Here is a 23,631-nt window from a genome sequence, read left to right as displayed (position 1 = left end):
TGGCTGGGCGAGGAGTTTGCGTTGGATTCCGGGGCACCAGGAGGGTGGGGAGCAGGGAGCGAGTGATGGGCGCCTGTGATTAAGGCTGGGGTGCTACTGTAACCCAGGCCGCCCGGAAAAGAGACCCTCAAGCCCCTCGAAGGGCCGGGGGCAGGAGGTGCAGAAGCAAAACTGGCAAGCCCAGGTTGGCAGCAGGGGTCCGATCGCCCCTCCAGGACCTCCCATCCAGGGCCCTCAGTGCCCACTCACCTTGCACACGGTGTGCTGGCACACGGTCGTGATCGGGCGGAACACCAGCTCCTGGCAACAAATACACTGGAACGCCTCCTCCACTTTGCTCAGGAATTTCTGGAAGCAGAGGAGAGGGTGCATGAGCCCGGCAAAGGCTCGGTTCCCCAGAGTGAACGAGCACGACGGGTCCCCAGATTCCCTGCTTAGCCCTCGCCCCGGCCCGAATCTCATCCTCTGGCACCGGAGCACACGCAGGCTGGAGATCAAGACTGCAGTCCATCAGCGCTTCTCTCAGCACAGAGCCCAGCCCTGCGACACAAGGCACCGCCTGCCTGCCGCCCGCTGCTCAGACCCCAGGCTCCAGCGGCGGATGAGACAGAGAAACGCCTGCCTTCTTGGAGCATGGGGCCCAGCGGGGAAGACCAGAGATTAAGCAGGTGAGAGACAGAAGGTCACAGCAGTGCTGGGGAAAGGACAGCAGGGAGCCCCAGAAGGAGGGCGGTCAGAGTCCCCCCGTGGAGAAGGTGACCTGTCAGCAGAGAGACCCGAAGGACATGGGGCGGCTGAATCACAGCCTCCTAAGATGTCCACGTTCGAATCCCAGGACCTGTGGACGTGCCACCTCACGGGGCAGAGGGGACTTCGCAGGTGGGGTTAAGGCCCTTGAGACAGGGATGACCTTGGATTCCCCGGGGAGCCCAGCGTCATCACAGGGTCCTTATAAGAGGGAGGCGGGAGGGTCAGAAGCAGAGAGAGATGGGAGATGCTGCACTGTTGGCTGTGAGGATGGAGGAGGGGCCGCGAGCCAGGGATGCGGCGCCACTAGAAGCTGGAGAAGGCGGGAACCGATGTTCCCCTGGAGCCTCCAGAAGGACCAGCCCTGCCCACACTTGGATTTTACCCCTAAAGGCTCACTTGTTAGGGCAGCCACAGTGATTTCATGCCGGAGGGAGACTGAGCCAGGAGGGCTGGGGTGGAAGGTACTTCCCCAAAGAGAAACCCACGAGGGCAGAGGCCGTGCAATGGGATGACCAGGAGGAAGAGTCCAGAAGGAGAGGACGTCAGCAGCAACGGGCTGCTCGCCCGGGGCTCAGAGGATCTGGGTTTGATCCTGACCGTGAGCCATGGAGAGCCAATCCCCACCAGGCAGGGGCAGCCAGAGGACGCTGAGCCACTCACTTCCAGTGACCCATCAATGTCACTCACCCCACTAAGGCAGGAGGATCAAAGAAAAGACAGCGCCGGTTTGGCGGTTCCTCAGAAATCTGAACACAGAATGACTTTATGATCCGGCAATCCCACTTCTGGGTTTACGCCCAAGAGAACTGAAGACAGGGCCGCAGAGACGTGCCCACCTGTGGTCACAGCAGCACTGTTCACAACAGCCAAAAGCTGGAAGCAACCCAAGTGCCCACTGAGAGATGATGGATAAACAAATTCCATCTTACAGCGGAATATTACGCAGCCTTAAAAAGGAAGGAGTCTGACACCTGCCACAACACGGATGGACCCTGAGGACATGATGCTCAGTGAGAGAAACCAGACACAGGACACACGGTGTGTGATTCCACTCATGTGAGGTCCCTAGAGGAGTCGGATCCACTGAGACAGAAGGTAGATGGTGGGGGAGGGGCTGGGGAGTCAGCGTTTCACGGGGACAGAGTTTCAGTTTGGGAAGATGAGAAAATGCTGGAGACAATGGTGGGGATGGTTGCACGACAGGCTTAATGCCACTGAGCTGTGCACTTTAAATAGTTCAGATGGTCAGTTTCATGTCTTCTCTATTTTATCACAATGGAAAGAAAGAGGCCCCGGCCAGGCCCGGGCGAGGGTAGGGGGGCTCACCGGCCCGTCCTTGAGCGACTTCAGGATCTCCGTCCACAGCTTTGTGTTGCTCTTGTCCTCCTTGATGAGGTTGCTCTGCTGGGTGGTGAGGCTGTAGGGCTCCACCTTGGTCTTCTTGGGTGCCCCTCGCGAGGACCCGTCGCCTCCTGGGACAGAGCAGGGCGGAGGGCGGGTGAGGGTGGAGGCCCCCCCACCACCCGCTCACGAGGATGGGTCCCGAGTACAAGGACGGCCGCGGAGACACCCACCAGTCAACTTGCTTTTCCGCTTGCCCTTCCTGGGGGACGGGAAGCCCTCCTCCCCGTCCTCCTCCTTCTCCAGGGCTGCCCTCTTGCTGTTTTCCTTCTCCTTCTCCCTCCTGGCCAGGGCCTCCAGGTAGCCTTCCGGGTACTGTGAGGAGGAGAAGACAGGACGGTCACCCCTCCCCGGTCCCCAGCCGGGCCCCAGAGACAGACTCTGTGCTCCCTTGGCCTCAGCTCAGAGGCCTCCACCAACTTAACTCTGGAGCAGTAACTAAGCACAGAAACTCACAGGAACAACCATTAATGGCACAGCGGCAGTGAGCGAGATAACGTGAGATAACGCACGGTAGAGGCCCGCCATCAGATCAAGCAAAGAAGACAATCTTTTTTTCTTTTGTTTTATTTTTTGAGTTTTTTTGGCCGTGCCACACGGCTTGTAGGATCTTGGTTCCCTGACCTGGGATTGAACCCTCGGCCTCAGCAGTGAAAGCGCCGAGTCCTAAACACTGGACAGCCAGGGAATTCCCAAGACAGTCTTAGTATCTTTCCATTTCGATGAGAAGTAGGCAAACTTTTCCAGCCAGGGGCCAGGTAGTAAAAGTTTCGGGCTCTGTGGGGACGAAAGCCGACGAAAGCCGGCCCAGCCCCTGTGGGATTGAATGGGCGTGGCTGGGCCCCGGGAAGACTTCGTTTACCCACCACTGGCCTAGGGCCTTAGCTCCACAACCCGATTCTGATGGGTCCTAGACTCCTCTGAGCCCCATCAGGCATCATCTAATTAGAAATGGGGTTCGGTTCTAAGGCACCTACAACCACATCCGATTCTCCAATGTTTCATCAAGAAACCCTCAAGCTTTTCTAGCAACACAAACTTGCAATGAAGGCTTAAGTTCTAAATAAAAAATCCTCCTCCCACCAAACAGTGACGTGCCTGACCCACGGCTGTCTCTCCCCAGTTCCTCCTAAACGTCCCTGTGTTTGTGTCCACCTAGAGGGGTGGGATAGGGAGGGTGGGAGGGAGATGCAAGATGGAGGAGATATGGGGATATATGTATATGTATAGCTGACTCACTTTGTTATAAAGCAAAAACTAACACACCACTGTAAAGCAGTTATACTCCAATAAAGATGTTAAAAAAAAAATGAAAAAATAAATAACTAAATAAAATAAAATAAAATCCCCTGTGGAACAACCAGTGTGTTCAAAAGGCAACTCTTTGTGGCCTCCTGGGGGGGGGTAGGTGCTATCAGACTCTCAACAGCAATTAAGATTCCTTAAATAGTCCCACTGAGACTTATCAGCTGGAAAGCGGATCACCAGGAGGAACAGAAAACACCATAATTATAGTGCAAAAAAGCCGTATTCTGCAGGCACAGGGTGAACTCTTGAAGATTCTGCTGCTATAAAGAGGTGAGTGATTGCTCCGGGGGATCAGTCCACCTTATCTTACATTTAGACCTTGCCCTATTCTATATTTAGACCAGTTTTATTGGTTTGTCTGCTTTTGGGGTAGGGAGGGGTGATGGACAGAGAGGAGAAAGAGAGATGGGGGACTTCCCTGGCGGTCCAGTGGTTAAGACTCCGCCTTTCAATGAAGGGGGCACAGGTTCAATCCCTGGTCAGGGAGATCCTGCATGCTGCAAGGTGCGGTCAAAAAAACACAAGAAAACAAAAAGAGACAGGGAAGAGGGGGAGGAGAAGAGGGGACGGGAGGGGACTGGCCGAGAGAGAGGAGACCGGACTCCAGATTGATTTCGGATAAGCTCTTCGAACACAGCTCAGACAAGGAAGCCCAGCTCTCAGCTCTAACATCACGAAAGCAAAGACGCAAACCTGCCCAAGCCACCCCTCCCCTACATCCACCGGCTGAAGGACAGGGATGGTACAGCCAGCGAGGTGTCACCAGCTCACAGCCTGGAAATCGTCCGGGATGAGAAAAACCCCCGAGAGCATGGCTCCCCGCTCAGACGCTCCCCGCCCCAGGCCCCGGGCGCGAGCTCCAGCTGCGAGCGCAGGCCCGGACGCACCTGCATGGTCAGCCCCAGCTTCTTGATCCGGTCCTTCCCCTCCTTGGTCCAGGGCCCCGGCTCGACGTCATCCCTGCGCAGAAGGAAGCGCCACACCAGGAAGCCGGACTTGCCCTTCTCGGGCCAGTACCTCACGACCTGTGGGAAGAAGCGCGGGGTCAGTGACCTGGGGGCCAGGGGCAGGGGGCAGGCACGGGGGCCCCCACTCACCTTGTAGATGCCGTCGTACCGGTTGCCCTCGATGGGGGCGTACTTGCTGTGCTTGCGGCCCTTGACGTTCCGCACCACCCGGACCGGCTTCCCAGACCGCCAGTCCTTGGCCTCGGCCCCTTTGAGGTCGTTGATGGGGGCAAAGCAGTTCAGAGCCAGCGCCCTGCGGGGAGAGCCGGGCCCAAATGCTGGACTGCGTCCCCCAGAGAGAGGCGGTCGCATCCCAAGACCCCCGTCCCGTGAACATGTGACCTTCTTTGGAAAGACGGTGCTTGCAGATGAAGTCAAGTTCGGAGGCGGTCAGAATGGATTAGGGTGGGCCCTGAACCCAGTGACCGGTGTCCATATAAGGAAAGGGAAACTGAGGGAGTTCCCTGGTGGTTAGGACTCAGCGCTCTCATTGTCGAGGGCCCGGGTTCGATCACACGTCAGGGAACTAAGATCCCACATCCCACAAGCCGCAGCATGACATGGCCCAAAAAAAAAGAAGAAAATTTTTTAAAAATAAAAACTAGGACTTCCCTGGTGGCACAGTGGTTAAGGATCTGCCTGCCAATTCAGGGGACACGGGTTCGAGCCCTGGTCCGGGAAGATCCCACATGCCACAGAGCAACTAATAAGCCCGTGCACCACAACTACTGAGCCCGCGAGCCACAAATACTGAAGCCCGCACGCCTAGAGCCCGTGCTCCGCACCAAGGGAAGCCACAGCAATGAGAAGCCCGCACACCACAACGAAGAGTAGACCCCGCTCGCCGCAACTAGAGAAAGCCCACGCGCAGCAACGAAGACCCAACGCAGCCAAAAATAAATTTATTTTTTAAAAAATAATAAATAAATAAAATAAAAATTAAAACTAAAAAAAAATAAATTAAAAAAGAAGAAAGAAAACAGACACACAGGGGACAGGGCCCCATGAAGACTGAGGCAGGGGCTGGAGTGTGTCACATCTACAAGCCAAGGGACACCAAGGAAGGACCCTCCCCTGGAGGTTCCAGATGGAGGACGGCCCCGGGACACCTTGACTTTGGACTCCGGGCCTCCAGAATGAGGCAAGAATAAATCCCTGTTGTTCTAAACCACCCAGTTTGTGGTGTTTTGTTACTCGAGCCACAGGACACTAACACTATGTGGGGGAAGACGTCACCAGGAGAAAGCAGGTGGCACACAAACGCGGGCTGGGCCGGCAGGCCTGTCCCGACAAAGGGCACAGAGGCCTGGGGTCGGTGGACCGGAGGTCAGCTCCACATCTGATGTAATGCCGCCACCTTCCTCAGGTGAGCAAGAAAGAGAGCTGCCACCGCACAGCTGTTCTCCCGTGCAGATGGCAGTTGTTAAAGAACGGATTTCTTAGAGTTTTAAGTCCAGACTTTTATCACTGCTCATGAGCAGTTCCTCACACTGTTAAATCTCCTCCGAAAATGAGATTTTCTTTTTTTCTTGGCCGCACCACATGGCATGCGGGATCTTAGTTCCCCAACCAGGGATCGAACCCGCGCCCCCTGCAGTGGAAGCACGGAGTCTTAACCACTGGATCACCAGGGAAGTCCCCAAAATGAGATTTTTTTAAATGGCTAGTGAAATTTAAATATTCTACTAGACTAATACGTGCACGAAAATGAACCCTTCCCTCTTTCTTTAAAAAAGATATTTAGGCAAAGAGCTTTCTGGAAAGTAAGAAATACCAATTTGTATTTCTACCAACAGTGGAACGCTAGTCTATGCCTTGGCATTTCTCAACACTGGAGAATTTGGGGCCAACTTTACAGGGTAAATAAATAGTACCTCGACATTACTTCAATGTGTATTTCTTTGATCACTAAAGGTGAACAAATTTTCATGGCCACTGTAGATCTGTGTTACTTGGCAGAATGATTTGCATGTCCTTTACTTTTTTCTGTTAGTTTTTCTTATTGATTTGCAACACAGCTCTTTACATATAAGGGCATAACCATCATCAGGTGTCATGTTTGTGGCAGACTTTTCCCCCAGGAGTCACCTGCCTTTTCATTGTACGTATGGGTTTTATTGGTGTAATTTATAATACTTAGGTCATCAAATCTCTGTCTTTTCCTTTGGGCTCTGTGATGCTGTTTATGCTTTATCCCATCCTGTAATCGAGGCTCAGCAAACTCCTGCTCACCTCGTGGTGTTGCAGATAAAATTCTACTGGATCACAGCCGTCCACACTCTTTTACACGTGCTCTGTGGCTGCTCACGTGCTATGACGGCAGAGTTGAGTGGTTGCCACAGAGACCGTGCGGCCCGCAAAGCCAAATACGTTTATTATCTGGCCTTTTGGGGGAAAAGTTTGCTTCAGTGCATCTGAATGACTCACAGGTGGACAGAGTAGGGAAGAGATGGACATTCGTGGTCCTTACGTTCCATCACACTCTTAATGGGAATCTAACTTCCTGCACATCAAAGCCCCAAACGGGACCCATCCCCTCCCCTGTGAAGCCACCAGAGGACAAGGCAGACAGACATGTGCTGGTGAAGAAACAGGAACACTCGATTCTGCAAACCTGTTGGTGTTGGTGAGTTTCTGATCACAAGACTGTTCTGCAGTCCGCTTGTTACCGGAAAGGTCTCGTCCACCGCTACCTGTGTACGTGAACGAGTTCCCGTGGTCCTGAAACAGATACGGGGTGCAGGCTGAAACCCGCACGCAGAGGAGAGGAGAGACCCACTCAAAACAAACCCACACACACCCGTCAGGATGTCAACTGTCAAAGAACCAGGATGTCAGGATCAACTACCAAAGAAACAGATAATAACAAGTGTCGGTGACAACGTGGAGAAACTGGAACCCTGTGCACAGCTGGTGGGGATGGAAAATGGTGCAGCTGCTGTGGAAAACGGTATGGAGGTTCCTCAACAAACTAAAAACTGAATCACCACATGATCCGGCATTCGCACTTCTTTATACCCAGAAGAACTGAAAACAGGGGCTTGAAGAGATTTTTGCAGATCCAGGCTCATACCATTACTCACAGTAGCTAAAATGTGGAAACAACCCAGGCATCCACTGATGCATGACTGGATAAATAAAAATGTGGTCCGTCCACACACTGGAATATTGTTAAGCCTTAAAAAGGAAGAATGAGATTCTGACACACGCTACACCGTGGATGGACCTTGAGGACATGATGCTCAGTGAGATAAGCCAGACAAAAGGACGAATACTGTGATTCCACTCACGGGAGGTCCCTAGAGAAATCAGATCCACAGAGACAGGAAGTAGATGGTAAGGACAGGGGCTGGGGAAGGGGATGGAGAGTCAGCGTTCCCTGGGGACAGAGTCTCAGTTTGGGAAGACGAGAAAGTTCTGGAGATGGACTGTGGGAATGGTTGCACAACAATGTGAATGTGCTTAATGTCATTGAGCTGTGCTCTTAAAAATAATTAAGATGATTAAGTTTTACATTGAGTATCTGCCACAATTACATAAAAACAAAACCAGCTCCCCACACTCACCACGTCATCCTCATACCCTCCAGCCAGGACCAGGGAGTACGCCCCATCGTTGCTCCGGCCGTGGATGCCTGCCACATGAGGTCGATGGACCCCAGACTCGCTGACCTGTGAACACCACCGAGAAGTAAGTGGCACCTCCTGGACCAGCCGCTGCTCGACGGCCCTCCTCGCTCCCGCCTTTGGAGCCAGCGCCTGACTCTTCCACTGAAAGCATCACTCCTGTTATGAGAACCTCTGCCCCCGAGAGACCGAGTCCGAGCCACACCAGGGAAGGACCTGGCGTGAATCCCCGGCCTCCTGCCCTTGGGATAGCCCTCCCCAGAGGAGGGGCTCCTGGAAGGCCAGCGCCCGTCGGCCGAGCCCCGGGGCCAGACGTCTGCAGGTACCTGGACTCTGAACCTCCACATGGTGCCCACGGGGACGCCCGGGATGGGGCCGAAGTGGTTGGACGGCACGATGGTGCACTCCTTGGTGCGGCCCACGCACGCCATGCCCTGTCCATGCCAAAACAGAGGGGAGAGCAGCGTGAACGGCCGCAGGGGGTGGTGCGGGGCGGCAGGGGCGCACGGGGCGCGGGGGCCCCTCACCTTGCCCCAGTCCCGCTGCGAGGACGACGTGGCCGACGCCATCTTCGCCTTCTTCTTACTCTCCTTCAGCTTCTCGCCTGCCTGCACCACCTCGCTGGAGTCGATCCGGCACTCGGGGCAGTACCTGCGACCACAGGGACGTCACCCTCTGCCTGTGGCTGCACGGCCGCCTCCTTCCGGCCCCCTGCCGTCCTGTGTGTCCGAGACCAGGACGGGTGGGGGGGGGGGGGCGGCAGCGGGGGTGAACTTGAATCCATGAGCGTGACATAAGAAATCGAGTTCCTCGGTCGCACGGGCCACATCTGAAGTAGCCGCGTGTGGCGAGTGGCGCCCGTGGTGGACGGCGGACCCTGACCCCGTCCCGCTGGGAATGGCAGTGCCTCCCACATCGAGGCCAAGTCCAGCCGGCACGCGGCAAACACACAGGGCAGCTCGACGGCACCTGCTCCCTGCCGTGGACTCGGCTTCCCCGTCTCCGCGGGGAGGGGACGGTGCAAACGACAGCCACTGCCGTTAGCAGGTCGGGGTCCTCAGACCACAGCCCAGCGTCACAACCGTCCCCTCCAGCGCCGGGGACACCCGCTCCGCTCCTGCCCGCCCTGCCTCCTCCCTGCAGTGAGCCGGGGCCCAGGCCTCGCGCCCGCCCCCCCCACCGCCATCGCGGGGTCACCGGCAGCCCCCGGGCGCTCACCACTCCTCCTCGGCGGGGACGCTGCTGAGCGGCGGGCACAGGCAGTACGTGTGGAAGGCCATGTCGCACTCGTCGCACAGCAGCTGCCTGTCGGGGTCCTGCTTGCCCCCGCACAGGTGGCAGGCGCACATGCGGCACGGCCTCCGCTCGTCGTCCTTGCAGTGCTTGCAGGAGGGCCCGCTCTTCCCTGGACGCGGGAGGATGGGGTCAGCTCGGGCACGACCCCGCCACGCCGGGCGCCCTGCCCGCCCACCGCAGAGGGGCGGGATCGGAACTCACTTCTTGTCGGGTTTTCCACCATGGGGTTCCCCTCGCCAGGGCGCTCAATCTTGAAAACCTCGTCCACGAAGATGATCCGACAGTCGTTGAGAGAATCATCCCTGCGAGAGACGGGCCGTTAGGACATCCCACGGGGCCGGCCCCGCCGAAGCGCCCGAGAAGACTTCGCCACGTCAACACAGCTCTCAGAGCCTGTGAACAGCTCCGCCTCTAATTGCATCAGAGAACAGGCTTTTGCAGGGCACCGTGAACTCGATTAGCTACTCCCCTTGCAAATTCAAGTCCTACCAAATCAGGAACAAGGTGAAAACAACACACAAACCAGAGTTTCATCACGTGATGCATTTGAGAGAATCATTTCTAACCTGCGTGTAGACAAGGCCCATTTAACAAGGCCCAACAGGCAAAAGCAATAAAGGTCTGATCAAAATACAAAAACTCCTCTAAGTTAAAACGACCCCAGGGATCATCTCACCACCTCCATCAGATCATCCCATCACCTACATCATCGGCAACCATCTAGGGAAAGCAAATGCGAGTCAGGTGTATAATTTCACACTGCCTGAGAACCACATTCAAAAAGTAAAAGCAGATGGAATCAATTTGAGGATGTTTTATGTAACCCAATGTATACAAAATATCATTTCAACATGTAATGAACGTTAAGGAATTATTAACAAGCTAGTTTGCATTCTTCTTCAGCGCTAAATCTTTGAAGTCCATCGTGCATTTTACACTCACGACGCATCTTAATGTGTCCTGGCCACATTTCAAGGGCTAGGCAGCACGTGTGGCTCGTGGCTGTGAAACTAGATGGGAAGGTCCAGATCTACCCACCAGTTCACAGGAAACACAGGGACAGAGGAACAGAGGAAATGACACCGTGAGGATGCCGGTGGGAAATCCAGACTGTGCAGAGTCTGTGGGACAAACAACCAGGCTTCCCCAACAAATAAATTAGTCCGCCTGCCAGTGCAGGGGACACGGGTTTGAGCCCTGGTCCGGGAGGATCCCACATGCCGCGGAGCAACTAAGCCCGTACACCACAACTACTGAGCCTGCGTTCTAGAGCCCGCGAGCCACAACTACTGAGCCTGCACTCTGGAGCCCGCGAGCCCCAACTACTGAGGCCCGCGTGCCTAGAGCCCATGCTCCGCAACAAGAGAGGCCACCACGGTGAGAAACCCGCGCTCGCTGCAACCAGAGAAAAGCCCGTGCGCAGCAGTGAAAACCCAATGCAGCCAAAAATAAAATAAATAAAATAAATAAATTTTTTAAAAAAAGAGAGAGAGATCTGCCAACCTAACTGAAATCTTTGGACGTTACTTAGATCTTAAACAAATAATTAAAAAAAAGAGTGAGCTAATTGGAAGACTGAACAATGACTGGCTATATGTTAAGAAATTAGTTAATTTTTATTTTGTAATAATAGCATTAAAAGCATGTCTCTTTAAAAGAATCATTTTGAAGAAATATACTTGAAAACATTAACAGATACAATGAGTCAATGCTTGGGAGTTACTTCAGTATAACAGTGGTGGTCATAATCTCAGATGAAGGAAAATTAAAAGAATTCATTGCTAGCCAACACACCTTTATAGAATAATGAAGGAAGTTCTTCAAATAGATAGGAAATTAAAAAGGAAAGCATCTTGGAGGAAAAAGAAGGAAGAAAGAAGAGAAAGAGCAGAAATATGGGTCCATACAATAAAATATGCATAATAAATTATGCTCCTTACGGGTTTTCTAAATCATATATGATGATTGAAATAAAAACCATAACACCATCTGATGTTCAAGACAGTGACTATAAAGGAATGTAAATGGAAGAAAGATTTCCACACTTCCCTCAAAGTGGGAAAAGAGATACCAGTATGTCACACGTTTCTATGATAAAATCCAGAGAAACCACTAAAAAAACCGTATAAAGCAATACACTCCAAAAGACCATCAGTAAATCAAGATAGAGGGCTTCCCTGGTGGCGCAGTGGTTGAGAATCTGCCTGCCAATGCAGGGGACACGGGTTCGAGCCCTGGTCTGGGAAAATCCCACATGCCGCGGAGCAACTAGGCCCGTGAGCCACAACTATTGAGCCTGAACGTCTGGAGCCTGTGCTCCGCAACAAGAGAGGCCGCGACAGTGAGAGGCCCGCGCACCGCGATGAAGAGTGGCCCCCACTTGCCACAACTGGAGAAAGCCCTCGCACAGAAACGAAGACCCAGCACAGCCCCCCAAAAAATAATTAATTAAAATGTACTGATAATATGCTAAATAAATAAATAAATAAATAATAAATCAAGATAGAATCCTAAAAAATACTTACATAACCCACAAGGACAGAAAAAGAGCAACAGGAAAAAGAAACAGAGAAAACAAATAGAAAACAAATAACAAAATGGCAGGCTCAAGCCCTAACATACTAATAATTACCTTACATGTAAATGGTCTAAATACAATTGACCCCTGACCAACATGAATTTGAACTGCACGAATCCAGTTATAGGCGGATTTTTTTCAATAGTAAATATGGCAGTACCACACAATCCCCAGTCGGTTGAATCTTCAGATGCGGAACCACAGATACAGTGGAACCGCAGAGATGGAAGGCAGACTGTAAGTTAATGCTCAGATTCTTATTAACTGCACGGGGGTCAGCATCTGTAACCCCCGAGTGGTTCAAGGGTCAATAATGTATGCCAAGTGGGACTTCCCTGGTGGTCCGGTAGTTAAGACTCCGGCTTCCACTGCAGGGGGCACGGGTTCGATCCCTGGTCAGGGAACTGGATCCTGCATGCATGCCACAACTAAGAGTCCACACGCCGCAACTAAGAAGTCCGCACGCCACAACTGAAAGTTCTCGCATGCCACAACTAAGACCCAGCGCAGCCAAAATAAACAAATAAATGTTTAAAAATAAATAAATAAATGCTTATATTAGACCTACAATAATCTAAGTTACTACCTCAAAAAAAAAAAAAAAACACTAGAAAAAGAAAAGCAAAATCAACCCAAAGAAAGGAGAAGGGAGAAAATTACAAAGATGAGACCAGGGAATTCCCTGGCAGTCCGGTCCAGTCCAGTGGTTAGGACTCCACACTTGCACTGCAGGGGGCATGGGTTCGATCCCCAGTCAGGAAGCCAAGATCCCGCGTGCCACAGCCATAAATAACTAGCTACATAAATAAAAATATTAAAAAAAAAAATAAAATGAGAGCAGAAATTAAAGAAGTGGAAAACGAGAAAACATAAAAAAGAAACAAAACAAGAAGCAGGTTACTTTTTAACAATCACATCACTATACCAGGGCCGAGCCCTGGGCCCTTGCCCCTCAACGCCCCCATCGGCCTCCTCCCTGGTCTCCCTGCGGCTATGCTGCCCCCTGCAGTCCATTCCCAGCTCGGCTGCCCGAGTGATGAGTCCTAATTATAGGTCGAAGCCTGTGGCTCCCATGCTTTCAGCTCTGATGGCTGCCAGCAACAGAGAATACACACCAGCTCCGCACCACTCCCGGCCATGCCCTGAATGCTTCCTTCCTCCCTCCCTCTCTCCCTCCACTCCAGCCCACTGGCCTCCTTGCAAGGTCACAAACGCACCAGGAATGGTCCTGCCCCAGGGCCTTTGCACTTGCTGTGCCTATGCTCAGGACACTGTTGCCCCGAAGATCATGTCTATATACAATACATACAATGGAGTATTACTTAGCCACCAAAAAAGACGTTCATCATGAAACATGGATGAACCTTGAGAACGTTATACTCGGTGAAAAAAGCCAGACACAAAAGGACAAATCCTGTGTGGTCCCACTCATAGGAGGTGCCTAGAGTCATCACATCCATAGAGACAGGAAGTAGATGGTGGGGCCGGGGGCTGGGGAAGGGGGATGGGGAGTGAGTGTTTCCTGGGGACAGAGTTTCGGTTCGGGAAGATGAGAAAGTTCTGGAGATGGATGGTGGGGATGGTTGTCCAGCAATGCATATGTACTTAATGCCACCAAGCTGTGCACTTAAAAATGGGTAAGATGGTAAGTTTTCTACACACACAGAGGCAAGGAAGAACAGGGCTCGGCAAACGTTTTCTGCAAAGGGCCAGATGGTAAATATTTTTGGCTTTGTGGGCCACACGGTTTGTTTCACAGTTACCCAGCTGTCCTCTTGGTGTCCTCCTAACACTGAGCAGCCACAGTGAATCAGTGAACAGATGGGCGTGGCCTGGTGCCAATAAAACTTTATTTGCCAATCAGGGGCAGGGCCAGCGGCCCGCTGATCCCTGATGTGAAGGGCACCTCCACGTGGGTGTGTGTAGTTCGGTGTACGTTCACGCCTGTTTGTGCACAGAGTGGCCCTGGAAGGTGCCGGGAACCATCATGTCTCCAGAAAGACGAGAACCAGGTGACCAGGGGACAGAAGAGAAGGGAGAATATTAACTGTGTGGCCTTCGGTACTTTCTGGGTTTTGCCCCTTTTAGACTTTTCATCTGTTTGCCAAATTCAAAACGACAAACAAAAGAGAGCAAGGACGCTTGAAATCTCTGCCTGGGGCCCAGAGACAGTTCCCTAGGCGGGGTAAGCAGGTGGGGCGTGGAGACCCAGAGAGGAGGCAGAGACCAGGCGGAGGCCGGGTGGAGGCCAGGCGGAGGCCGGCAGGCACTGACTCACCCGATCCTGACGTTGGCGTGCAGCTCCCGCACCGTCCGGGTCTCACGTTTCCGCAGGATCTCCGCGTCGTACCAGAAGCCGCGATCCTTGGGGTTGTCAGGGTTGTAGTTGACCATGACCATCTGGCCCACCTCCAGGTCCTGCCATTTGATGATGTGTCGGGCGCGAGCCCGGACGTTCCGTGAGTTCATCTGGACCACTCCGTTCTCCGGGTAGCTGGGGGAGGGGGGGAAAGCCCCACGCTCAGACCCCAGGTGCCAGGGGACCTCAGTCCCTTGACGAGAGAGAGAAGCCAGGCGGAGAGGGCCGCCTGGTGTACGGGTTTGGGTTCTGCTCATCACAGCAGCCTGGAAAGCCCCCTCCCCATGATCTCACTTGCTGGTGTCAAAAACACGCAGCTATAGCGACACGTTCCAATTACAGAAGGTGTTGTGGGTTGAACTACATCCTCTAAAAACCTATGCTATGATTCCAACCCCTGGCACCTTGGAGTGGGACCTAATTTGGAAATAGGGTCGTTGCAGATATAAGGAGTTCAGATGATGTCATAATAGAGCGGCCCTAAACCTAGTGACTGATGTCCTTACAAGAAGAGAGGATGAGACGCAGACAGAGGAGAACGACACAGGAAGAGGAGGCAGAGGCTGGAGGGATGTGGCCACAAGCCAAGGACTGCCGGTCCCACCAGAAGCTGGAAGAGGCAGGAAGGATTCTCCCCTTCAGGTTCCAGAAGGTTCACAGCCCTGTCGCCACCTTAGTTTTGGACTTCTGGCCTCCAGGACTGTGAGAGAATAAACTGTCGGAGCAATGCTAGTGGTACTTTGTTAGGGCAGCCATAGGAAACTAAGACAGCAGGAAATGCGGGGAGGGAAGAACTTAACTTCTTCCACATACATGTGTTGAAAGTGATTTTTGTAGAGGGATATACATTATTTCGTTTATGTAAATACAACATAGTAGAGATTAGAAAATGATAGGAAGTCATTATTCTGGATATGCAGGAATATTCCAGCAGCCTCAAAAAAGGCATAAAATAATTGAGCTAAAAGTAGCATATTCTATTAGCAACAAAGTTAAGCCTCAGCCGTGAGGGGGACAACCCCACATCTATTGAGACTAGCTCTATAGCCTGGTACTCATTATTTTTGCTAATAAACCACCAAGTACAAGGGCTGCCCAGCTTTTCCTGTGAAGGACCAGACAGTCAATATTTTCAGCTTTGTCATCTGGAAGGTGTCTGTTGTGAACACTCAACTTGGCTGCTATTACCATGAGAGCAGTCACAGACAAGGTGTAAACGAATGGGTATTGGTGTGTTTCGATAAAGCTTTATTTACAAAAACAGGCCGTGGGCCAGATTTGGCCTGAGAACTAGAGTTTGCAGCCCCTGACCAAGAGGATGGGAATGTTGCAAAAACTGCGATTCACTCGTCCAATTACTCCCATAATTCTTAGAGCTAAGCTTAGGATGTGCCAGAAACCGATGTAGGCAGTAGGGACCCAGCAGAGAACCACAGAATGTGAGCTCCCTGTAGGCAGGCACGCTTGCCCTCTGTTAGGTACTGAACTGTATCCCCCAAATTCATACACTGAAGCCCTAACACCCAATGTGACTGTATTTGGAGATAGGGCCTTTAGGGGGGGGTCATCAAAGTTAAATGAGGTCAAAAAGGCAGAGCCCTAATCTAAGGGGATTGGTGTCCTTATCAGAGGAGGAAAAGACACCAGAGCTCTCTCTCTCTCTCTCTCTTTCCGTGCACACAGAGAAAAGGCCATGTGAGGATGCAGTGAGAAGACAGCCGTCTACAAGCCAGGAAGAGAGCCCTCACCGGGAACTAACCCTGACAGCACACTGATCTTGGGACTCTCAGCCTCCAGAACTGTGAGAAAATAAACGTCTGAGGTTGAAGCCGCCCAGCCTGTGGTATGCTGTTACAGCTGCCAGAGCCCACTCAGACACCCTCTGTGTTCACAGACAGGAATCCCCCATGCCTATCGCAGGGCCTGGCACACAGTGAGTGCTCCGTAAGTACTGTGTATTCGGTGAGGGAGAGAGAGGACACCTAAGACGGTTTCACACAGTGCTATGTGGTATGAAGAAGATGGCACAGGAAACAGGGAGACTGCAACCCTGAGGGGACGACTGGGCAGGGTTCTCAGACGAGGTCCCCACGACGTTGGTCCTCAGGGTGGGGGGGGACTCCGTGTGGTTTGGGAGCACGAGGGTGGGGTCTTGAATCCTGATCATCACCCCCAAGGCAGTTCCAAACTCCAGGTCCCACGTCCATGGAGCCGCCGCCCCAGGCCCGCCTGCCCCGCGGATACTCACTCGTCGTATTTCACGTGATAGACGATGTTGTCCTCCGGCTTCGGGCTGGAGGTGGAGCTGCAGGGCTCGTCCTGGGCCGGCACCTTCCTCGTCACCCTGATGACCTTGGCCTCAAACCACGCGCCCATGTTCGTGTCCCTCGCGTCCACGTACTCGCCAGCCTGCGGGGGCAGAGAGCTCTCACTCGGCCCAGGGAAGGGATGCCTGACGAGCAAAACCGCCAAGAGCCTGCTTTGGTTCCTGGGCCCGGATGCTTCTCGCTGTGGCACTGAGGACACGGGGCCTGGGTCTTTCTCCAGAGGGAGGCGGTCCCGGGCCCTGGGGGGGGTCGGAGCAGCATCCCTGACCCCACCCACTCGATGCCAGGCGACCCCCAGTCATGACAACCACAGATGTCCCCAGGCACCGCCCAGTGTCCCTGAGGGCAGAACCACCCCTGCCGCGTGGCCCAGGGAGGCCAGAACTGCCCATTTTTCCATAGAAGCTGGGAATCCAGATCCTTCCGTGAAATGTCATGATCTTAGGGGGAGGATGGCAGCGGATCAGGACTTTGACAGCCGTTGCAAGGACCACAGGGAAGACACCCACAGGCCCGGACACGGGATTCTACTTTAGGGGTTAGGAAGGAATCCCTGAGTACCTATGTTTCCGCCAAGGAACCTTGGGGAGATGGTCACGACAGGACGGGGGTGCCCATCCTCGGGGATGGAGGGCTGGGGGGCACTCCCGGGGTACAGGCGCCAACCGGGCGGAGCACACCGACCCCGGCCTCCGCGGGAGCCCCACCTTGTAGAGGCCCAGCTCCGTCTCATCCCACTCATCCTCGTCGGCCTTCCCTTCCGGCTCGGCGGCGGCCTCGCCACTGTTGGAGGACTTGTCAGACTCGCTCTGGGCCAGGCAGCAGCCGGAGTCCGTGTCGGAGAGCTCCGAGTCCCTCTCCTTGCTGCCACCGCCGGTGCCACCGCCGCTGGGGGCGGGCAGCACGAGGCTCTGCCGGACCAGCAGCTGGATGGTGTCGTTCAGGCGGACGTCATAGTCAAACAGTGTGTGGCCGTCCTCCATCTGCAGGGACACGGGACTAGGTCAGCAGACACGGAGAGCTCGCCATGGGCGAAGGACCGCACCAGCCCTCGCGGAGGCCCTGCCCTGGAATAGACCACCGGCCAGTGAAGCCTGCCCACGCCCCGGGGTGCCCAGTGACCCCTTCCTCAGGGTCCCCAGGCCCTCTCAAGTGAGGACGGCTGCTGCCACTTGGGGAACGTTCCCCGGGAGCACACGGCCTAACCCCGCTGTGCCGTGGCTACGCATCGGGTATCAGGGGAGGTGTTAATACTTTATGTGCTTTGGAACTTCTGTTACAGTAAACACGCGTCACCTGTACCCCTGGCTCTCAATCGAGGGTGATTCTGCCCCCAGGGGACGTTGGGCGACGCCTTAGGGACGTTTTTGGTTGTCATGACGGGGTTGGGGGCGCTAAGGATCCCCAGGACGGCCCCCACAGAGAATGACCTGCCCTGATGTCCACGGTGCCGGGCAGGGCGAGGAGGGGGAAGCTGGCCTGCATGAACCAAAGGGTGGGTGCCCCGTGACATCCCTCAGGTGCCTTATAAGGCTCTAGCTCAAACCTCATCCACTCAGGCCGCCTCTCTATTAACTCCTTTGTGCTAATGAATTCCACCCACACTAGTCACTGGCTGATGGGGAGCCGGGAGCCGGCAGGGCTCTACAATCTGCATCAGGCGTGACTCATCAGGTGTGTGAAGGAGTTTGTCTTCTGAGCTGCATCTCTAGGGCACCCCTAGGGCACAAAAGGCTTTGCACTGGGGCTTTTATTAGAAACTGCCCCAGGGCACTCCACCAACACCCAAAGAGGACCCTCAGCCTCCAGAAGACCCTAAGACAGGCTCTGCTGACCTCCGGTGGTCACTCTCTGTTGAGGGGGGCCATCACGGACACCGCAGGGGGTGAGGGCTGAGCAGTTTCCCTGCCCCACCCCCTAGATGCTGCGAGCACCCCCACCCCCCCCACCCCGGTCGTGACAACCAACTGATGGCCTCAGACGTCACTCAGTGTCCCCAGGCAGAACAACCTGGTTCAGAACCGGTGCCCTAAAGGAAGGAAGAAGAACACACAAAAGATGGACTTTCCCTCCTCCCCACTTTTTAACCCAAAGCTGGTGGTTCAAAGGGCTGATTGCCATTAATATGCAAACAGCACCTGGGGTCACAGGGAAGGCAAGTTCCAGGACACTCTTATTCATTGCAAACCTGAGACTCAGACGGCTGACTGACCCCTCTTCCAGAGAAAGGCACATCTGAACACACCAACACTTGCCTGCAGCTGCAGGGGCCACCAGGGTCCCTCCAAAGCCCACCCTAGACATCCGGGCCCACGCTACCTGTTCACCCAGAGCCCAGCAAGAGCCTCCAACGTGCCCAGCACTGCCCAGATGTCAGAGGGGGCCAGGGAGTGAGATAGCGCCAGCCCTCCAACACGGGGCCGACCCAGGACAGCCGTGACAGCGGGGAGAGGCGACACGTGTGGTCACAGCAGCATGACGCACAGAAGCCCAAGGGTGGAGCGACCCAGGGTCCACTGACGGATGAATGGATCAACACAGGGTGGCCATCCTCCCTAAAAAGGGGTGAAGCACTGACACTTGCTACACTGTGGATGGACCTTGAGAACACGATGCTCAGAGACAGAAGCCAGACACCAAAGGCCAAACACTGCCAGAATCCACGGATAGGACGTCCCTAGAGGAATCAAACAGAAATTGGATTCGCGGTGGCCACGGGCCGGGGAGGGGGGTAAGGGAGTGATCAATAAACGGTGCAGGACTTCCTTTGAAGGTGATGAAAATGTCCCCAAATCGACTGTGGTGATGGTTCAAGTCCCCGTGAATACACTGAAAACCAGTGAATTGCACACTTTAAATGGGTACATTGTATGGTATGCAAATTATATCCCAATAAAGATTTTTTTCTTTTTAAACAAGAATCTGAAAAGGCTACAGACTGTATGATGCCAACTATAAGACGTTCTGGAAAAGGCACGACTATGGAGACATTAAAAGGATCAGTGGCGGCCAGGAGGTAAAGGGAGGGAGGAAGGGAGGGAGGGAGGAAGGGAGGAAAGGAGGAAGGGAGGAAGGGAGGAAGGGAGGGAGGGAGGGATGAACAGGCGGAACACAGAGGCTTTTTAGGGCAGTGACACTATTCTGTATGACACCATAACGGTGGATTACACATCATTACACATTTGTCCAAACCCATAGAGTGTACAACACCAAGAGTGAACCCAAATGTAATCTATGGATTCTGGGTGATGTTAATACGTCAACATAGGTTTATCAGTTGTACCAAATGCACCATCTGGTGGGAGACAGGTGTGCACAGTGGGTGGGTGGGGGGCAGGGCAGGGGGTATATGGGCAATCTCTGTACCTTCTTCTTAATTCTGCTGTGAACCTAAACCTGCTCTAAAAATATAAAGTTTGTTAATTTCTTAAAAAAAAAAAAAAAGATGGAAAAAATAAAAATAGATGGAGAAAGACAAGTGTCTCCAGCACCACTACCATAAGGAAACCAGCGGAGAGTAAGCCAAACGTCATTAAGAACGCTGACAGGACGCAGGCGCCCAGTGCCCAGCGCCTCCGCAGCTAGGGAGACACGCCTCAGCACTGCGGACATCCGGGGCCGGTCACTCTCCGTGCGGGGCCATCCCGTGCACCGTGGGGTGTGGGGCAGCCTCCCTGGCCCCATCCACTCGATGCCAGGAGCAGCCTCCCGGTCGTGACCACCACAGACGTCCCCAGACACCGCCCAGTGTCCCCCCCGGTGAGAACCACTGAGCTAGGGGCCCTCAGGTGTGCCCCGGGGGGGGGCCAGGCAGCCCAGCGCCCACCACGCTCACGGCAGCATCGTTTGCAAGCAAAACCGTGACTCGTTCCTACCGAGGCATGTTACACAGCTGCGTGTGACAGTTAAACGCAGGAAAGTAGATGCATCTGCCACACACGTCAAGGGAGGGAGGATGGTTTCAGAGGATGGGAAATAAACAGAAGCACCCGGAGGGGGCGGGGGGTGGGGGGGGTGGGGGAGCCGGGGCCAGGAGGGAGCGCGTGGTCGGGCTTCTGTTCTGCAAGGAGCACTGGGACGGAGGTCAAGCGGGAGATGGGGCAGCAGAGCTAAGGGGGGAAGTGGAATGCACCAGAATGACGGGGGGGGGTGGGGGTGGGGGTGTGCAGGGAGCAGCGGGGAGCAGGGGTGGTCAGGACCAGGCCAAGGGCCCGCGGCTAAAGATGGGGTGGGGGAGGAATCCTGAGGGAGCCGTGGAGGAGCTGGGTGGCACACCCACTCGTCTCCTCTCTCCCGGCATTTTCTACCCACGATGCCAGCCCCACACGTCTGTGACGGGTCTGAGAGCCGGACAGACAAGAGGCACCCACACCCACACACCCACACACACTCCCCCTCCCAGTGCAAGGGCACAGCGGACAGAGGCACAAGCAGGGTGGGCTGGGTACGGAAGGGGCCACGCGCTGGGCCAGGCTGGCCCGGGGCTCTGCCTACAGGACGGAATGCATGGGCTGGTCCGACTGCTTCCTGGGACCGCCTCTGGAACATTCCAGAAGGGCCCCGCAGTGGGCAGGAAGGCGCTTGCACAACCGCTTGCCATGGTGAGAGGGTGTGTGTCGGGTGCCCCTCTCCCCAACGCTGCTGGCCCGAAGCTGTGCACAGCCAGTCAGGAAGCGCGGGGGGAGGGCTGGCCCCAGGCAAGGGGACCAAATGTGTCGAGTCTAGGTTCCTTCTAAGACCCTAAAACTCCAACTGAGGCTACAGGCATTAATAAAAGCTGTGCAGAGTGAATGACAGGCGAGCTGTACCTGAGGTTGCAGGTTCTCACGTTAAAATTAAACGTGCGGTTAAAATCCTGCATGACCAAAATTCCAGGTGAAAATCCCTTAAACTGCCTGTAGTAAAACATATACGCATGGTTTGGGGCAGGTGACCCTGCTCGGCAGATTCAGGTGTAAAGGCAAAGCCGCCAGGGCATTTAGATCACATCCCTCTCTCTTTTAATTGGGAAGCTTCCCGGACATTGGGAATTCTGGGCACACGCATGGCACAAAGTGAAATAAAACACAGAGACCGCTTGACAACAGAGCTTCCTCTCTGAAGCCTGGATTCAAAGCTCACCACAGCGACACTTCCTGCTCACTTTCTGCCCCCTCGGGGCATTTTGTGGGGATACTTTTCAGGCGCTGAGTGCTGCCCAGAGGCAAAGAGCACAGGCTATAAACACATCTGGGCTTGGCAAGGGGTGGTTCTCCTGTAGGCTAAGAGGCCGCCATCAGGAGCAGTGGAGGGCGTAAACCAGACCGCAGGCCCCCAAGGAGGGTGCGTGAGCTCCAGGCCAAGACGGACCTCCGGCCAGAGGAGGGCAGGGGTATCTGTAACGCCCGATGGCCGGGCTGGGAGAGAAAGCAAGTGAGACACCACGCGGCCTCCCTTCCTGGGGCCGTGGCCCCAGCCCACACCTTCCCATCTAGGCCTCCAGGCCTCCACAGCAACCTGGGGTTCAGGCCAGACAGACTGATGGACGGACAGAGAGGGGAGGGAAGAAAAGGCACGAAGCAGGATCCCGGCCGTGGCACAGGGGCACACTTCCCACCAGGGTGGGGGGGGGGAGGGGACACGACACAGAGGCACGACCCTCTCTTCACGTCCCAGTCCATCCATGGATAGGTCCTGACAAGTGAACTCTGCTCTCTGACCCCGCCGGGCCACAGCCGAGGCTATGCCCTGGAGCGGCATTTCAGGGGTCTGCAAGGCCTAGGCTATCTATCGCGTGGTGACATCGTGATGTCACTGGCCATCTTCGGCCTCGTGATCCTGCAGGGGTACCAGAGCCTGTGCCTAAGGGAACGTGCACTCGTGTTTTCTCGAGCTGTGAACTTTTCTCAGCTTCCGATTTCTAACAGGATAAAAAACGACAAGACGTGATGAACATCCACAACACTCTTGGGGGTCCTCCATCGCTTTGGAGGGTGGAAAGGGGTCCTCAGTCCAAACAGCGTGAGTGCCCCTGCCCTGGAGAGAGACGCGGTCCAGCACCTCCCACGGCTGCCTGCTCCTGCCGTACAACCTGGATCCACCCCCCTAGGAGGAAGCTTGCAAGTAACTGCCACGCCCTGGCCAGCGGGACAGTTCCAGCTGTCCCTGTTTTGTAAATCAAGTTCCACTACGACCTGAATCGGGACACACCCATTCAGTTGTTTGTGTTCAGTTCAGGACTTTCGATGGCAGAGGTGAGCGGACAGACTGCACAGCCCACAAACAGTTACCACTGGGTCCTTAACAGAAAGGCTTTGCTAATCCCTGACCTAGAGGGCATGTCTCCAGCCAGGGGCTCTGGGGGTGGGGAGGAAGGGACCCTCCCTCATGCAGCCCAGCCGGAAGGACGGGTCTCCAGGAGGAGACCCGATTTCTAATAGGATAAAAAACGACAGGAGGGGACTGTCTTATTTGCCGCCTAACCCTGTCCTTTGGGAAAACGGGCTGACGTTCAGGAAAAGCCAATCCAGCAGGGACATCTGGTGAGGCACTGTGACATGAGTGACCCTCCAAAGGCCATTCCTAGGATGCCATTTCACCTGATCTTTCAGACTGCTTTCCTTAAGTAAATTACCTACTAAATAATCAGTTCTCAACTGGGGACAATTTTGCCCCGTGGGAGCACTTGGCAACATCTGGGGACTTCGTGATCTTTATGACTGGGGGAGGGCTCCTGGCATCAAGTGGGTTAGACCAGGGAGGCTGCTCCACACCCCACAGCGCCCAGGACGGCCCCCCACGGAGGATGATCTGGCCCTGATGTCAGCAGTGCCCAGGGGAAGGCCCTGCGCCAAATGATTTATTGCTCCTTTACCGTGAACCAGGCGCGGAGCTCAAACACCAGCCCCCTCCCCGCACATCCCTGCATCCATGACCTCACTGAATTCTCACCGTGCACATGTGGTGGGTCCGCAATTAGCCCCACCTGATGGGAAAGCAC

At 54.5% G+C, this 23,631-nt stretch overlaps 1 protein-coding gene across 3 annotated transcripts in view; it reads right to left on the bottom strand.

Annotated features, from left to right (window-relative positions):
• The window catches only part of UHRF1 (ubiquitin like with PHD and ring finger domains 1), a 32,783-nt gene that overhangs the window by 4,761 nt on the left and 4,391 nt on the right, over window positions 1–23,631 (bottom strand). For 2 of the 3 annotated variants that reach the window (XM_082456914.1, XM_082456913.1), the window contains exons 3-16: window positions 17,360–17,635; window positions 16,574–16,734; window positions 14,245–14,460; window positions 9,590–9,690; window positions 9,311–9,497; window positions 8,620–8,743; window positions 8,419–8,526; window positions 8,033–8,137; window positions 7,081–7,187; window positions 4,557–4,719; window positions 4,347–4,484; window positions 2,325–2,466; window positions 2,077–2,222; window positions 250–348 (exon numbers count right to left, since the gene is read on the bottom strand). In XM_082456914.1, coding sequence (XP_082313040.1) covers window positions 250–348; window positions 2,077–2,222; window positions 2,325–2,466; window positions 4,347–4,484; window positions 4,557–4,719; window positions 7,081–7,187; window positions 8,033–8,137; window positions 8,419–8,526; window positions 8,620–8,743; window positions 9,311–9,497; window positions 9,590–9,690; window positions 14,245–14,460; window positions 16,574–16,734; window positions 17,360–17,635 — 2,073 coding nt within the window. Of the gene's footprint in view, window positions 1–249; window positions 349–2,076; window positions 2,223–2,324; window positions 2,467–4,346; window positions 4,720–7,080; window positions 7,188–8,032; window positions 8,138–8,418; window positions 8,527–8,619; window positions 8,744–9,310; window positions 9,498–9,589; window positions 9,691–14,244; window positions 14,461–16,573; window positions 16,735–17,359; window positions 17,636–23,631 lie in introns of all 3 variants that reach the window. The other variant, XM_082456912.1, reaches the window with a different exon arrangement.

The sequence above is a fragment of the Balaenoptera physalus genome, assembly GCF_965194825.1.
Source record: "Balaenoptera physalus genome assembly, chromosome: 3".
NCBI classification, from domain to species: Eukaryota; Metazoa; Chordata; class Mammalia; order Artiodactyla; family Balaenopteridae; genus Balaenoptera; species Balaenoptera physalus.
The sequence above is the reverse complement of the archived record's forward strand: the minus strand, read 5'-3'. Positions and strand labels throughout refer to the sequence as shown.